The sequence below is a fragment of the Mixophyes fleayi genome, chromosome 5 (genome assembly GCF_038048845.1).
Source record: "Mixophyes fleayi isolate aMixFle1 chromosome 5, aMixFle1.hap1, whole genome shotgun sequence".
NCBI classification, from domain to species: domain Eukaryota; kingdom Metazoa; phylum Chordata; class Amphibia; order Anura; family Limnodynastidae; genus Mixophyes; species Mixophyes fleayi.
Genome location: NC_134406.1, coordinates 48,308,991 through 48,325,149, shown reverse-complemented (window position 1 = coordinate 48,325,149; position 16,159 = coordinate 48,308,991). Strand labels below are relative to the sequence as shown.

The 16,159-nt window shown below is 38.9% G+C and overlaps 1 protein-coding gene across 10 annotated transcripts in view; it reads right to left on the bottom strand.

The window, feature by feature from the left end:
* Positions 1-16,159, bottom strand: part of KMT2C (lysine methyltransferase 2C) — a 183,614-nt gene that overhangs the window by 45,138 nt on the left and 122,317 nt on the right. For 6 of the 10 annotated variants that reach the window (XM_075212142.1, XM_075212141.1, XM_075212149.1 and 3 more), the window contains 9 exons: positions 14,470-14,647; positions 13,816-13,935; positions 13,521-13,568; positions 8,319-8,456; positions 4,921-4,953; positions 4,671-4,814; positions 1,175-1,313; positions 820-1,034; positions 649-722 (listed from right to left, as the gene is read on the bottom strand). In XM_075212142.1, the coding sequence (XP_075068243.1) occupies positions 649-722; positions 820-1,034; positions 1,175-1,313; positions 4,671-4,814; positions 4,921-4,953; positions 8,319-8,456; positions 13,521-13,568; positions 13,816-13,935; positions 14,470-14,647 (1,089 nt within the window). The remainder of the gene's footprint in view (positions 1-648; positions 723-819; positions 1,035-1,174; positions 1,314-4,670; positions 4,815-4,920; positions 4,954-8,318; positions 8,457-13,520; positions 13,569-13,815; positions 13,936-14,469; positions 14,648-16,159) is intronic. The other 4 variants (XM_075212143.1, XM_075212144.1, XM_075212145.1 and 1 more) reach the window with 3 other exon arrangements.

Genomic DNA, 16,159 nt, shown 5'->3' with positions numbered 1-16,159 from the left:
AAGTCACTTTATCTAAGGAGTCCAAATGTGTGTGTGTGTGTGTGTGTACTGGGTTGTGCTAAATATCTTGTGTGCACAACAAACTATAGAAAAAAGAACAAACACTACAAGTCCACCACATAGGGAAAACACAGTCCAACAATAAAATTAATAACTAAATTCTTTAGCAAAACAAAAAATATCTAGCTTCAACGTAAATAAAAGTATACATAATAGTGATGATAATAAAGGAAAGTTATTAAGAGCAACCAGGAGAAGGTCCGTTTAACATGACCACAATGCTTTTTATTAACACTGCATTTAGGTGGACCATTACACTAGACCAGTGGTTCCCAAACTGTGCTCCACGGCTCCCTGGGGTGCCGTGGCGATCTCACAGGGGTGCCTCGGCAAAGGCCAGTGGTAAACAAGGCAGGTGACTTCTTGGTAATTATTTTGGCTTAGGGGTGCCTTGAAAAAAATTATAGGAGACCCTAAGGGTGCCTCGAACTGAGAAAGTTTGGGTTCCACTGCACTAGACCATACCAGCCTATGAGATAAGTGATCATTGTCTAAATTTGATTAGATTAAAGCCAACTGCTGACCAGTTGTGATGCTTTAAAAGCACAGTCTACTGTCTTTATTATCATTATCAGACTGGTGTCTTACCACATATGGGGCTCTTTCTTGTGAACTGGCTTTTCTCCAAAGTTTTGCAATCTGCTTCACCCTAGTAGTCCAATCTAGTGAAATTGAGAAATTTGTTATAATCAAAAACAGAAAAGTACTGACCAATTGTATAAAATCAAACACAAAAGGAAATTAAAGCTATAGTCTTACCAGGAAACTCGTCCTTCAAATTTGGGAAGTTAACGTTTGTATATAAAACAGGGGCCACCGTGGCCATCTCTCCTAGTGCTTCTTCTTTCTCCCATTTAAGTGTACTTCTTTGTGCATTGGACATAGTATCTCCCTCTGTCTCCAGAACAGGAGCTTGTGCAGGCCACACATTGGAGGAGTCGTTCACCATGCTGTGATATATTGGGGTCTTATCCCTAGCAGGATAAACAGGTTCTTTTTATTCATGCTATTGTGTGCTTAACACAGGCAATTTAACTTATTGTTTTTTTTTAACATTCTATACATCTGCTTAATAACAGATTTCTTATAAACACAATGTTAATAAGTACAGTACCTGTTATCTGCAAATTGTGGCTGTGTTAAAGAGGGGAATGAGCCAATTCCAGACACAGGGTCAAGAGAATTATGTTGTATATGAGAACTGGGCGGTAACAATCCATTGACCATGGGCATTCTTGAAAAAAGGCGATCACCTTCAAAAATATCAAAATAATGTTTTTTCCAATTGCAGGAGTAAAATGCAATACACAGAGACACAAAATTAGATAAGTGTAGATATCTTTTTAAATTAAACAAAGGGAACATCTGAAAATCAAATGATAAACCTAGTTTTTATATATTATTTTAGTGTACTTGATCATGAAATACAACAAATACCTAAATAGAACCAAGTTTAAGTGCAAATATTAGTCATACTAATAAAAAAGAAAAACGGTACCAAGCTATATTGACTATATGCGAATATAATCTGAAGAACAATTTTAACAAAGCTGGTAATCGGAATCTGCAGAATATCTTAATTGTAGAAAAAAAAATAACTCAAAAGAACAGTATGTCAAAAAACAAATACACAAGGGTTGTCATACACAAGATATATCTGTGTTCAAGTAGGATTTCCACTGTTTGATAGTACACCTTCTAACACTCAGAATTTTGATGGTCAAATGAAAATGTCATGTTTGTCTAGAAAAAAAGATAAGTGGACCAAAACAAAGCACATAGCGCCTCTGGAGGAAGCACAAAGCACAGTACAAGGCATTAAGGGATCACTAGCACTTTCATTTTCTCATTACATTTCTTTGAGCTATAAATTCATACTAACTACTTTCCAAGACTTTTTTTCCCTGTTTCACGCTCTCTCCACTCCACAGCTCCCGTTTCAAACCCCCAGGTCTTGATCTCTCTACCCAAAACCAGCCCCCCCTCCCTCAGTCTCGCGCCCTCTCTCTCTAAGCTGAAGTGGTCTGGTATACGGAGCCATGCCATACCACCTGCTGCCACTTTGACCACTGTGTATGTCTGTGTATATATATTGTATATCAATTTTAGTCAAACATTTGCAGCTGCACCATGACCGTAAATAAAACCGTCACCCAATTGCTGTATACTAGTAATTATTTTAATATACATATAACATACAGCATATTATAAATTGCACTAAGCCATCTATATTTACTTTTATAATACTTAAAATTATATCCTTTACTATTTAATTAACAAATTTTATTTCCCTAATAAGATTAGAGAGAGATAGATGGAACTATTCAATGTAAGCCAATAATAAGGCTCTATTGGAAAGCATTATCTTTTAGAGTCCCGGCAGTATTAAATGGTTTTTATTAATTTAAGAATATATTTAATATTTTGACAATTATTTTTTTAGTGATTAACAGACAACGTTAATTTGTTAAATAAAATATTTATTTTCGCTTTCTATTTTGGGATACTGCTTGAGATGCCGACTTATCTATTGGTTCCTGCACACATGCACAGCCGTCACCTGATTGATGTTTGAACTATGGCTCTTATTGGAACTCATGGACACGTCTCCATTTGATTGCTGCTTCTCTACACTTTTTAAACTTCATGTGCCTACAGCCACTCTCTGATAAACACTATGATGAACCAAGTTGGCCAGTGGCTTAGTGCCCCACAAGCTCTGCAAACAGCGGTTCTCTGTGGTATCTCCTGCATATCTGATCAGTCTTTGGGGGATGACAGTAATAAGCAAGTACAATATAATTTTCTTGTAAATATCTAGTTTGCCTTAAATTAAAGCTGCTTTATAAAAGGTTGCTTTACACTATGAAGCGGCCCTTTCATTGTGTTCACAGTCCAAAGCCAGTGAGGATTCAGGTAATGTTTAATGGGGAAGCAGCAGACTTATCAATAAATTGTAGTGTGGAAAGTATCTGGAGATCTGTGTCTTGGGACTTTGTTACTGATCACTTAAAAAATATATTAGGCTGAAAACTGATAAACACACACCCTTCTGTGTTTAACCCCTTCAGGTCCACAAGAGTTTCAGCCCAAACAATCAGACTGTTTCTCACTATGATTATCTTATTTAGTAGTCTAACCAACGGAATATTCTTCAAACCGTACCACAATTTGGTAGCAAAAGTAAGAATAAAATGCACTTAGCAACAGTATTGTTTCTTGGTATTGTTACGTAGTTACGGTAACCTAACAAATACATTGCTAAAATCATTCTATGGGGCGGATTCATTTACTAGAGATGTGCTGACAGATATGGCTGCGCACATTTCCAGGTAGTGCGGTACCCCAACTGCACAGTATTTCCTGTGCTCCTCTATGGGGTGCGAGGAAAAAAAATCTGTCATGTTGCTTAGACCCTTTTTAATTTCCCTTTGGGGATTTTGTTTTGTAAACCTTTAAGAATCAGCAGGTGTTTACATGCACAATCATTAACTTAGATGTCCGTGCCATATTATTTCATGTTATAAACCTAGGGAAGAATTGCAGAGAGGATGCATGTGCACCTCAATATAGATGAAATCATTGGTCTCCGCATCCATACACAGATTTTGCCAACTAAGTGCCTTAAAGAGAGCAATATTCAAAATACACTATGCAGCTCTGTTATAGACCATTCTGATCCCTATTCACTGGCTGCAGGCTTTCATCAGATACTCAATACAAAACAAATTTGATCTTAAATATGGAAGACCCACATGAAAACTGCTTTTAGATCATTGATTTGGGATATACTTACAACTGACATGGCTGACAAATCAAACACAAATGAAGATAACAATGGAGAATAGTTTGTGTAGCGCTGTTGCCTATGCCAGGTGGTGCAACTAATTCTGCATTCATAGCCCGACCCCCTCCAGAATTAATGTTTAAGCAACTGGACTATATTTCTATAACATTCCCATAATTGGTGAACAGATATCACAGCAGCGACGAGTCCAGGTAAGAATCTTCTTCCGTTTAACTATGCAAATTACATTTTATGAATTGAAGAACCTCTACACGTAAAATATTTAAATGTAAAAAAAGGGGGAATACAATCAGGGCTGAAAAGATGTATACAATCCACCCCTATCATTGTTATTGTGGAAATCTGCTGAAGTGTACCTGTCACATGCACACAGTGGAGGCAGTCATTATGTGGGCTTATTCATGAAACGGTAGCAGCCATATCAGTAGGAGCATCACTGAGGTGCTGTCACCTCATAAAGAAGACAGGCCCAAAAGAATGGCTGCTACCAGGCAAGAGACACTTTGTGCACATATATTCACATTGGCTTCTACTTCATATAGACTGCATTCTTATTGCTAGCTAACAAAATGGTTGCTTGTACGATGTGTAAGCAAGAGGTACGCTTCAGTACCCATCTGACCAGCTGTAATATAGTAGGCAGCTGATTAAAATAGCAAACTGGTCCAACGGCACCATAGCTATAAAATGAAGGATACACTTCCAGCACTTACAACGGTCGAGCATGTGAAAAAAAGATTCCACGAAGCCCTTCACCCGGCCTTTAACTACAGCAAAGGCTGTAACCAGGACTGAAACTTACCCTGGTTGTGCAAAGGCAAGAGCTGTGTATGTGGAGGATGAGGATGAGCTGAAGGTGGTGGCGGTTGTGGCAAAGATGGCGGATGGGTGGCTACAGGACTCAGCACAGCAGTAAATAAATCTTCAACATCTTTTCCTTCAAGTTCTGCAAACCCAACAAAAAAAGCAGGAACCAAACATTTTAAAGACACATTTTTGTGAAACCTGTTTGGAGTGATGTCAAATTGTAAACCAAGGATGGTCATAATTACCTGGAATTTTATACAGTTTTCCCAAAATTGCACCTAATAAGGGGAAAAATAATGAGGACATATTATATTTGGAAATTGTGTGCATGTTTGGAAAAGCAAATCCAAGAATCTCTTGGCATGGGAAAAAGCACACTTGACACTTCTAACATAATATCTATGGAAACAACAGCAAATTAGATATAATTTGAGAAGCGAATAAGAAAAATAAACCATGTTGTGATATTTAAAGTAATATGGTTCAGCCATTTGACTAATATTTATTTAAACCTAAACACAGCCCTTAGTCGGTGAAAAACTACTAACTCTATTTTCTCATGGTTGTTTGAAAATTTATTGTCCTCAATTAAAAAAATAAATCCCTGCAGCACGGGACAAAAAGTTCAACAGCAAAAGTATTCATGGAGATGTATGATGTATGCATTTGTGTTCCATGTGAAAGGACACTGGCCTTGTGTGCACACATTTTTCAACTGTAAGAAATAGATTTGCTGCTGATTAATCCCAACAAGAACATATTCTGAAAATGACTGATGTGTGGCAGCCAATAGAAAGTGCCATATGTAGAGATGTCCTTCCATTGGCTTCTGTTGTGACACTTTATGTGCACCAGTGTCTTAACACTTAACTCAGCTACACATCTTTATGGCAAGCTCAGATTTTGGAGGGTATTTTAAAACAGTGAGAGCATCATGACTGGTTAGAAGTAACAACACTGTAGTCTACACAATATAGATGGATGTGGGAACATTTTAAGAAAATGCAGCATGTTGTTACAATCATAATAGTACAATATATAAATATGGGATGTATATACTTCTGTTAAATCACTTTCCTAAATCCAATGGGGACATTGGAAATGCTTGTTATAGAGGTGCAGAACAGGAGCTTGGGCTCTTTTAAACTCCCTCCAAGAATTCAAGTTCCTTCCCCTCTTTACTCCTATAGGCTGCCAGGACTTCACTACTTTTGTAACAAAGCCCCTTGAACAGAACCAGGATGACAGTAAGAGAGAACAAGGCTCTACAACAATAAAAAAGGGACAAGAAACTAACAAGGAGAGCAGAGAAGAACAAGCAACAAAGAACATAAACAAGAATAAGAGTCCCCTGTTGTACCCCGAAAAAAGGATTTAACAGTATAAAAATCCCAAATTTTCTTTCATCTATGGGTCACTGAAAAACAATGGAACGTCCCTATAGGAGGGCTCACTCAGCAGTAATGGTGCACTGCACCTTACGTTCACAACTGCCATCTTTGTACACAAAAAAGTTGAATCTTTTTGGGACAAGGCTGTCCTTCCCTAACGTAAGCCTGATAAATTACCAAAGTAATCCACCTAGCAATGGTCTGTTTAGACGTCGACCAATGCCTTGTGGGCCTTGCCTTGTCCAGAGACCAATCCCTGTCTGAAGCAGGGAACCCAAGGTCCTAATTAAGATGGAACTTGGTGACAAACTTGGGCTAAAAGGAAGGCTTAGTCCGAAAACATCCCTGACTTTATGAAAGATAAGAAATGAAGACAAAAGACAGGGCCCCCAGCTCGAAACAATCATAGCTGTAGAGATGGCAAAGAAAAAAATCTTGCAGGTAATAAACTTCAACTCCATAGAATCCAAGGGTTTGAAAGAAGGGTGCTGAAGGACTGTTAGCAACAAATTGAGATCCTAGAACCACTGCACCTTGTGGTTCAACCAAGATGCCATCATGTTGACATCTAGCTTACCCCACCTCTCCACTATCTTCTTGAAGACTCCCAGGTGAAGGAACCATCCTACCAGGGTGAAAGGCAAATTTTCTTAGCAGGCTGCTGCTAAGAAAATTTGCTTCCCAGTTCAACCTCCCTGGGATGACCCTATAAAGGTTACGCTTCGCCTATCACACTATCCTGCTGGTTTCTTTCAGAACCAGGGCACTCTTGATGCCTCCTTGATGATTGAGGTATGCCACAACCATGGTATTTTCTGACTGGACCTTTAGGGCCCTTCCTTGCAAGAATGGATGTACTCTGACTAGGGTGTTGAAAACTGCTTTAATTTAATGGTAACTTTGACTCCTCTGTGGAGTCCAAAGACTTTGGAAATGGGTACTAAAGAATGACAGCCCCCCAGCCCCAGAGGCTGTTTTCTGGAATCACCAGGGTCAATTGTGAAATAGTAAGCTCCATCTCTAGGAGGAGAGGGGAACCCACTTACCTTGTAGCAGAGTCTCCTTTGTGAGGTCTGGTGCCTGAAAGTGTTGGAGACGTGAAGATTCTGATCTCTACCTGCGGCAGCAGTGACCGGGTTACTTACCCCGGAGGTATACCCTTAAGCCTATGGGAATATGGGGGCTTTTGAACTTTGAGGGAGTTTAAAAGTGCCCAAGCTCCTGTTCTGCACCTCTATACATAGTGTTTTCAGTGTCCGACAAGAATGAAAGAGAAAAATGTAATCCACACAACATCTTCAATAAAAAAAAGTCCACAAAGCTTTTTGCATGCTTGTTTTTCTTTTTAGTGACCAACAATTTTTGTGCCTTTCAGTACATGCTAATCACAGCAGGAAAATTGCCTGTTCTCTCTTTTGAACAGCACATTCCGTTCCGAGTGCCAAAGGATTTGTACTATAAATTTAAGAATTGGGAACATATACAGTGAGCTCCAACTGCCAGTAAAAATGGCAACAACAATGAGAGGTCAAATGTGTGCGACGTGTTTTGTAGACACAAAAAAAATAATTTGCAATAAAGCATAACTACAACGTTGGCTATAATTGTTGTGGTGTGCGTTTTACATGTTGTCAGAATTTTAGCTGCTACAAAAATTACCTGTGTGGACCATGCCTGAAAGTTTTTTGAAACACTATATACAATTTATAAAATAGATGTACAGATGAAACAAAAAGAAAGAAACTTCTACATTTATCCTTCACCCACAACCTCCTAAAGTTGTACTAGCAGAGACCATATTAATATATTACATATATATTTATATTTTAATTGTTTCAATGGAGGCTTATGAAGGGAAAAACATAAGTGTTTTTTGAAAGAGAAAATGAAAATTACAACTTATTACTATTCCACTGAACAATAGGATGTAACAAACTAGGTTGCTGGTACAATACGTAGGAGGGATCTGTTGGAAAATATCCATAAAAATGAATTTATAGTACGGATTGAAAATATTAGAGTTCCTCTGATAATAATAGAGGGAACTTTCAAAATCACAGGGTGCAAAATGGTAAATCACAAAAGTAAATCTTCACCCTCAGGTTTAGAGACATTAAGACAACATACAAATATGGTAACTATGACTTAAGTCTATTTTCACCAATTCAGAGATGTATATATGACAGCTTAAAAAAAACATAGGCATATTTACACAAAGTGTATCTAAACACAGATAGGAGAATAAAGTTTACCATCTGTAACCATTTTGTCAAGTTCTGGGCTGAGAATCCCATCCAGTTGGTCCTCACTTAAAGGTCGAGAGCTCTGGGTGACAATGGTGTGAGTCAGAGATGACTGATCATCCGATATGGTACCTATGTCAAGTCCCGCTGACGGGACAAGCAGGAGAAACCTATTGTAAGTCTTTAAAATTAAATGTGCCTTCACAGTACAATGCCTGATCCTGTGACAAAAATCTACACTTCTACAGAAAATCTAATTGTAAACATAGAAAGAGGACACACAGTGCATGTTTCATACTAATTAAACCTTACTTGAGTAGTAAAAGAATGTACTGATGGAAACTAAATCAGACACATTCTATAGATAAGTATACTGTATATTTTGTATGCATCACATCACAGAAGACAATGTTGAAAAAGGTGCACAAGCACCTATGTTATGCATTTTCAGCATTGCCAAAATGTTTATTAGCAGATAAATTACGCATTGTGAATACAAATAAAGTATTCTACATCATTCTGTCATTTCCTAAAATAATTTACCCACTGTGGCACTACCCTATTTAGCTCTATGCATATTTAGTTTTCCTTTAGCAGATCAAGGTCCCACGCATGGTGAGAAATGAAAAATGCAGAGTGAGTTAGTAAGCATCTACTTTAAATGGCTAACATACATAAAATATTTTTATTTACATAAACCACTTCTACACAATGCCCCACCACCTGTGTTCTAATTTCCTGGCTGTGCAGGGCTTCCATAAGAAGCCCTGCTGGAGAAACAGTTTCTCCACTAACAGCATGCATCACATAATGCTTTATCAACCATGTGGCTGCTAATATCACTGATGCTTCTTTCCATGGCAGCTATTACAATGAGTGAAATACCTTTCTAGTGTAGTAGGTAGAGACAAGTTGAGAAAACCACACCCCCGGACGGTATTTAAGGAAGCTCTTCTTCTGCACCTATGTATTTTTCTGTGTCAAGCAAAAGTGGGTCAGGGAGTTTTTTATGGTTTTCTGTAGCACAGGGTTCTCGGCAACTCACCACTGGATGCTGCAAGTCGAGGACTGGGCTGGCTACCCTGGATCCCCAGTCTGCATCCTCCAGGAACAGACCTGGTGCAGGAGATAAAAATTGGCCACAGTTTTTCAGACCTCAGAAGGATGCGCATTCACAAAGACAAAGCTAATGAGGGCTCGGGACTGCGCTATAGCGTTCCCTGCTGTTGGCAGCAGATGCTCAGTCAAAGAATAGTGTAGCCAATCTTGAAGGTTCCTTGCTCTCTGTAGAAATTTTTTACACAGTCATACAGAAGTCTCCTGGGAATAAATCTGACAGCTTGCCAAAAGATAGAAGGCATAAGTATTTTTCTCTGGCTTGTGAGGTATAAAAATATAAGCCAGGGAGACAGTATGTCAGGCAGATGTGCCTACTACATCCAAACAGTCCTTTTTGGGAATTCAGGCCTAAAGAAGGTAGGAAAAATCATAAGACTCCACAATGGATATTGTCTGGAACAGTCACCATTAACACCAGTGTGGGCAGAATGAAACATTATGCAGGAGTATGGTTCCACTATCACAGATCAATGGGTGTTGGGCACTGTCAGAAATGTGTGGAAGATAAAGTCATCAGTATCCCAGTGTGGAAATTATGTCTCCGATCAGGACTCCGTCAACCCTAATAGAATTGAGTTTTGCAAACCATTCTGCAATCCCTAACACAGGATCATGCAATTTCTCTTCTTACTGCAGGTCAATAAGGCACAGGTTTCAAAGACACTTCCATGTCAGAAAGTCATCAGGTGCCTTTCGTATTGGTTCTAGATTTGAAGAGGCTCAACAAGTTTGTCAATATAAGACATTATCTCACATGAAATCTGTGAATTTGGTCCTCGTGGCCACCAGAGGAGGGTATGTTTTCTCATATCCATAGACCTTCATGATGCCTATTGTTTCATATCCTTGTTGCAATTCATGAAGGCAAATCCATCAGGATCTGGGTCTTGGAACAGCAGTTTCACTTCGCCTGCTTGCCCATCGAACTAGAGACAGCTCCGAGAACTTATCACGATGCTAATTACTCTGGTTGTGTAATTCAGGAAACTAGGACTGGACAACATACTTCTGGTGTGGTGTTTAAAGCGCACTGTCAATGCCGGACTGTACAAGAGCACGGCCGGAATGTGAAGGCGGTAAAGAGTCATCTCATTCCATCACAACAGATTTCTGGGGGCCGACATAAACCCCATACAAAACACACTCTCTCTGTCAGAAGACAAGTGTATCCAGATCCAGTCCCTGGCAGATCATGAGTGCTGACTAATCATCAAATGTCAATAAGAAAAGGTACTTTAATTATTAAAAATGTTTTCCTTCACAATAGTGATTATTCCCTGGGCAAAGTGGCCCATGCAGTATCTCCAGTTGGAATTTCTAAAACCGTGGGATCACAAGCAGAATTCTCTGAATCGTCACCCTGTCAAAAGCCACCAGGAAGTTTCTCAGGTGGTGGCAAAGCCCAAAGTTAAAGACATGAGAACAATGACATTTGGAGTCTGAATGGATGTTACTAGTGACAACAGCCAGTTACACATGTCCGGAGCCTACCTTTAGGGACAAATGGGAAAAGGCATATGGTCACAAAGTGTGTAAAAACTTCAAGTAAATGTCTTCGGGATTAGGAGCAATGTGGAAAGCTATTCAGCAGTTTCATCTTATTCAAAAAAGGAAGTATTTAAGAATATTTTCAGGCAAGAAGATGGTGGTAGCCGTCAAATTGTCAGAGAAGGTATTAGAAGCAGAAACTTGAAAACGGAAGTAGCAATCATGTGTTGGGAAGATAAAAAAATCTGAAGTCATTCTCAGTGCACATAGCAGACATGCAGAACTTAATATCTGTTTACCTCAGCCAAAGTTAGATTTATCCAGGAACCAGGAAGTTTTCAAGCTACAGTTAGTAATATTCTGGCTTCCTCATGTGGACATTATTTTGACAAGTAGAAATGCCAAAGTACCCAGGATCTTTTCATGGCATAAAGCTCCAGGGACAGAGGTAATAACATGCCGACAAGTCCATGAATATTTCACCTGGATTACCTCTTCAGTCTTTTTCCACTCATCATTAGTATCATAAGAAAATTATGAAAAGAGAATGCAGAAGTAATTTCAATTCTTCCATCTTTGCCTCATCGTCCATGGATCCTTATAGCCTGGGAGATCCTCTGTGAGCAACCATGGCCTCTACATATTTGGCCATATCTATTATACTAAGGACCAATTCGTCATCCAAATCTAACTATAAGGGTATGGAAATTGAGTGTGAATTACTAAGGAATAAGTCTCAGAGCAAGTAATCGGCACAATGTTACAGGCATGCAAGAAGAATTCTCCAATAATCTATTACAGAGTCTGGAAAAAATGTATCACATGATGTCCCTCTGGATTCAATTCAACTGCAGAGGCTATTCTACATGTGTTCGGATTTCTTTCAGGTCATTTTCAGCAGAGGTCTTACTATATTTACACTCAAGGAATAAGTGTCTGCTATAAGTGTGTTATTAAATAAAAAGATTGATTCAGAAGATTCGATTATTCGATTCTTCCAAGCAATAAAGAGGCTCTCTCCTGATGTCTGACTCTTATAAACCCCTGGCAAGAAGTTTCTTAGAGATGGATGACACGAAAGAGGTTTTCTTAGTGGCAATTATGCCTGCTCGCAGAGTTGGAGAATTGCAAGCACTGTGGGGCAAGGAGCTCTTTATGAAGGTCTGTACATATAAGGCGATACTTAGAACCAGAGTTTCAGGCTATAGTAATATCTGCATCTCAAACTCATCGAGCGGTTGAACGGCTGAACGGCCACCCCTTTGTCCACAACCAAATGATGAAAAAGAAAAGGCCACTCCTTTGACTCTAAGTATGATTTCCTTACATTTAGGAAAGAAGAATACAGAAACATGTAGCACCTCTTCATGGTTCCTGCAGGGCCTTGGAAAGTGTGTCTCTTCTGAACAAGAGATTTTCAGATGGATCAGAGAAGTAATTGTATAAGCATACAAGAAGAATGTAAGTAAGGGGTCATGAGGGCCCACTAAATATGAGCAATAGCAGCAACTTGAGCAACAAGGCTTAGGCTTCAGCGACTGTTTTGTAACAGAGTTTGATTGACATCTATCCATACCTTCGTTAGTCATTATCATTTGGATAGCTTTTCCTCCCCTGACTATCAGTTTGGGGAACATTTTCTCTGCTCAGCCACTGAATAAATTGATGATTTTGCAACATAGGTGGCTTGTTTGATTTTTGTGGCCCTCGCTACTGTATTGCTTGGGCACTGCCATGGAGTATTGAAGAGGAATAACAGGAATTCTGCTTACGGTTAATACCTTTTCCTCAAAAGCTTCAGTTCAGCTTCCCTCCCATGTTTATTGTGTTTATATTTTTCAGAGGAAGCTTGGGAACTAGTCACTCAAAAGACATAAGGGAAAAGGAGGAGCTGTACTGTATACCATCTGGTGGTGTTTTTTAACCTGTCTCTACCTAAACTAGAAAGGAAACGAATTAACAGTAATCATAATTCACATTTATTGTATTCATGTTTCCTGTTCATCCTTTGACCACTTCATAAATGACTCCTCACCCCAGAGACATGGGGTGATGAGGAGACATCCAACCTATTGAAAGAACGTAGTGCTTCTTGGACTCCACTACACATGGGACTGCCATCTGCTGGGTCAAGTCATCTTTTGATGTTACTGCAGTAACATCACAGGATGATCTCTTTAAATGAGGAAGCAGTGCATAGCATTTACTTTGAATGCTATGTGTTGAGTTTTGGATGCAAAGAACCAAGGGAGACTGTTCCCGGCACCCTCTATGGATATACCAGCTGTCACTGACAGGCTAAGAGTTTGGGTGTCTCTACACCCAAAGTTATTATACAGCATATGCATATCAAAGTCTAAAAGCTATTCAAGCTAACAACTGAACTGCAAGACCTAGAATTCAGTACAGTACTGGTGCAAAACCAAAATAGGTACTTTTCCTTACTTATATGTAGTGTATATGTTTTTTGAGGAGTTAAAAATATCTGAAATATATAGCCAGTGAAGAAACAGAACCAATCATGCGTGTTGCATGCATACACAGTGCAAGCAGATAAGGATGGCTAACCCACCTAGCTAGGGAATGTTCTATGGTTTATCTTACCAAAAGGAGAGGACGAATTCTCGACATGGAAAGTGCATAAATCAAGACCTACAGGACCCAAACCAGATAAAACGGATGATTATAACAAAGGAGAAAAAAAAAGAATGGCGGTGAACGCGTTAAGCAGCATGCTGAAAAACAGTGTGCAGAGCCAAATCAATTAAACAAGCTGTTTACAGGTTGCAAGCAGATACAAGGGAAATCAAATCAAAAGAAACATTTATATGGGAAAGCTCTAGCAAAGGTAACTTTATACTTCATTAGGGGACCTAGAGGAGATTAAACAGGAACAAACCTTTTGAAGACATACCAGTTTGGCTTGTAGATTTAGCAAGATCATCAGAAAGTATTCCGAAAATATCATCCTCCGTATTCAAAACCTCGGACAGCTCAGCGAGAGGATCCTGGGATCCACCTAAAACAAACAAAATGTACCTGTGTAACTTTTTTTTTGTTTAAGATAACAAACATATGTTCTTCAGATGAATTATGCACAAAGAGGTCTTTAGCTGCTACAACCCTTAAACTTATATATCTATTACACCAAAAGATGCAAATTAAAAATTAGTTAGGAATTAGATTACCTGTAGTCAAGATTTATCACTAAAATCTGGCCATTTAACACTGTAAAGAGCAACTTACCAAGAAAGGCCCACATTTTCAGATACCTCCAAAGCTAGATCATATGGATCGGCACATTGTAAGTTATTTGCATTTATTAAAACAAGTGCTAACAGTTTAAATGAAATATCCACAGACTCCAGTGAACTAGGAACTAGTGCCCATAATGGCCAGATTGCTAGGTAAAAATGGGTGTTCGTTTAGGTTCATAATGCCATAAAGTTTACATTAAGTGTTTCGTTCATCCCAAGTAACATTTCCTTGAACATTCTTCCAATGTGCGGTACAACCCAATAAAGTTTCTTGGTATTGCATAGAGGGCTCTTACCGTCCGTATTTTTGGAGGGTGTTGCGGCAGAACTGAGTAGGGGGTCTGAAGATGGGTCCAGAAAAGTAGAATTCATGTTTGCTTTGTAAAAAAGTTGAGCCATGTTCTCGGGCGAATTCTCAATGCTCAGCTTGTTTTGTCTACTTGTATCCAGAAGATTTCTCCCAAAAAAAGCTTCCTGCATAAAAGAATATAAACATAGAATGTTCAATCACTTTACCTGTCTTTTGAATATGCAGTACAGTGGGCAGTGCTTGAAGTGGAAATTTAGAAGTGGCAGTAGAGAAAATGTAATGGGATTGTAAGTGAATGTAGTTTGATACTTTTACAAAAAAACGAAGTAGGAGAAGCGACGGTATAACATAATCCCGTATACAACACCACTTTGACCACTGGTTATGGGTCTACAATTAGCTAGTTCTTAAACATATAGCCAATTTCAAACAGGACAGTATAAATTACCCACTTTCTTATGAAATATTAGTAGCCAAATAAACTTCTTTTGGCCTTATAAATGACCCAATGAGAAAAAAAAAAAAAAAAGTGTTTTCTAGGAATTACTAATCCACAAGGCATTCACAAACTGGGAGACTCTGGGTAAACATTACAAGGGGAAGAAAAACACAAACCAGTTACACATAAATCACCCAAGTTTTAGTTGTGGGACACCTACATTGATTATTGTCCACACTATGCTGTACATTGTTAGTACTCAGAGCAATGAAATGGAAATGTAGTGCCCTTACTGTGCATTTTTTGTGACATAAAATAAAAAAAGTTAACCCTTACCCTGCAATTAACGGAAATTGTACATCTGCAGTGGCTAAGTGGGCAACAGGCACAGACATTCTTCCGTAGCATACTAAGCAGTTAGCTGGGTTGTTTTTTTGTTTTTTGAGTCTAGTAGGACCCAAAGCAACCTGGAGAAGAAGCTAGTTATTTTTCTAACCAAGCTCCACAGGACAGAACAGAAACTAGAGAATGGAGAGGAATATAACAAGTGTGTCCCCAACAAAAAGTAAAAATAAATCCAAATTTTCTCTTTCATCTATTTGGGGGATACTGGAAACCTTGGGGACATCCCAAATCCACCTCTACAGTTGGATCTCTTCATGTTGCACATGAATCAGCCCCTGTAGAAGGTGGCACTTTCACTAAAGGATCCATCTTCACCTGAAAAAAAACCTGAGCACTAATAAATATGAACCTTAACGGAGCCAAGACTCAAACCACAGTCCAGACCTTTGTAAAAAAAACAAACAAAGGAAAAAAAACAAAAAAAAAAAAACAACCAGTAAATGATTCCAATGAGAAGGAATAGGAAACATCTTCTCACACCAGGGGATGCAAGTCTTCCGCACCCAATGACAATTATTGGCCAAAACAGAATGTCTAGTCCTAAGCATGGTCTCAACCTCCCTGTCATGAAGCCATGATTTTAAGGCTAAGGGCTTCTAACAGCCACATCATTAAAGCCAGTCCACACTAACCCTTGATGAAGAAACTTCCACTGACTTAATAGATCCTGGTTTAGCATAAGACGTCACAATGGGCCCTTCTCACATTGGAACATGCAAGTACGCATCCTTGAGATCAATAGACAGCATGAACACGTTCTTTTCCATGCCATCTATGACAGAACTCAAAGACTCCATTTTGAACCTGTCTTCCCGACCAAAGAGATCATTTT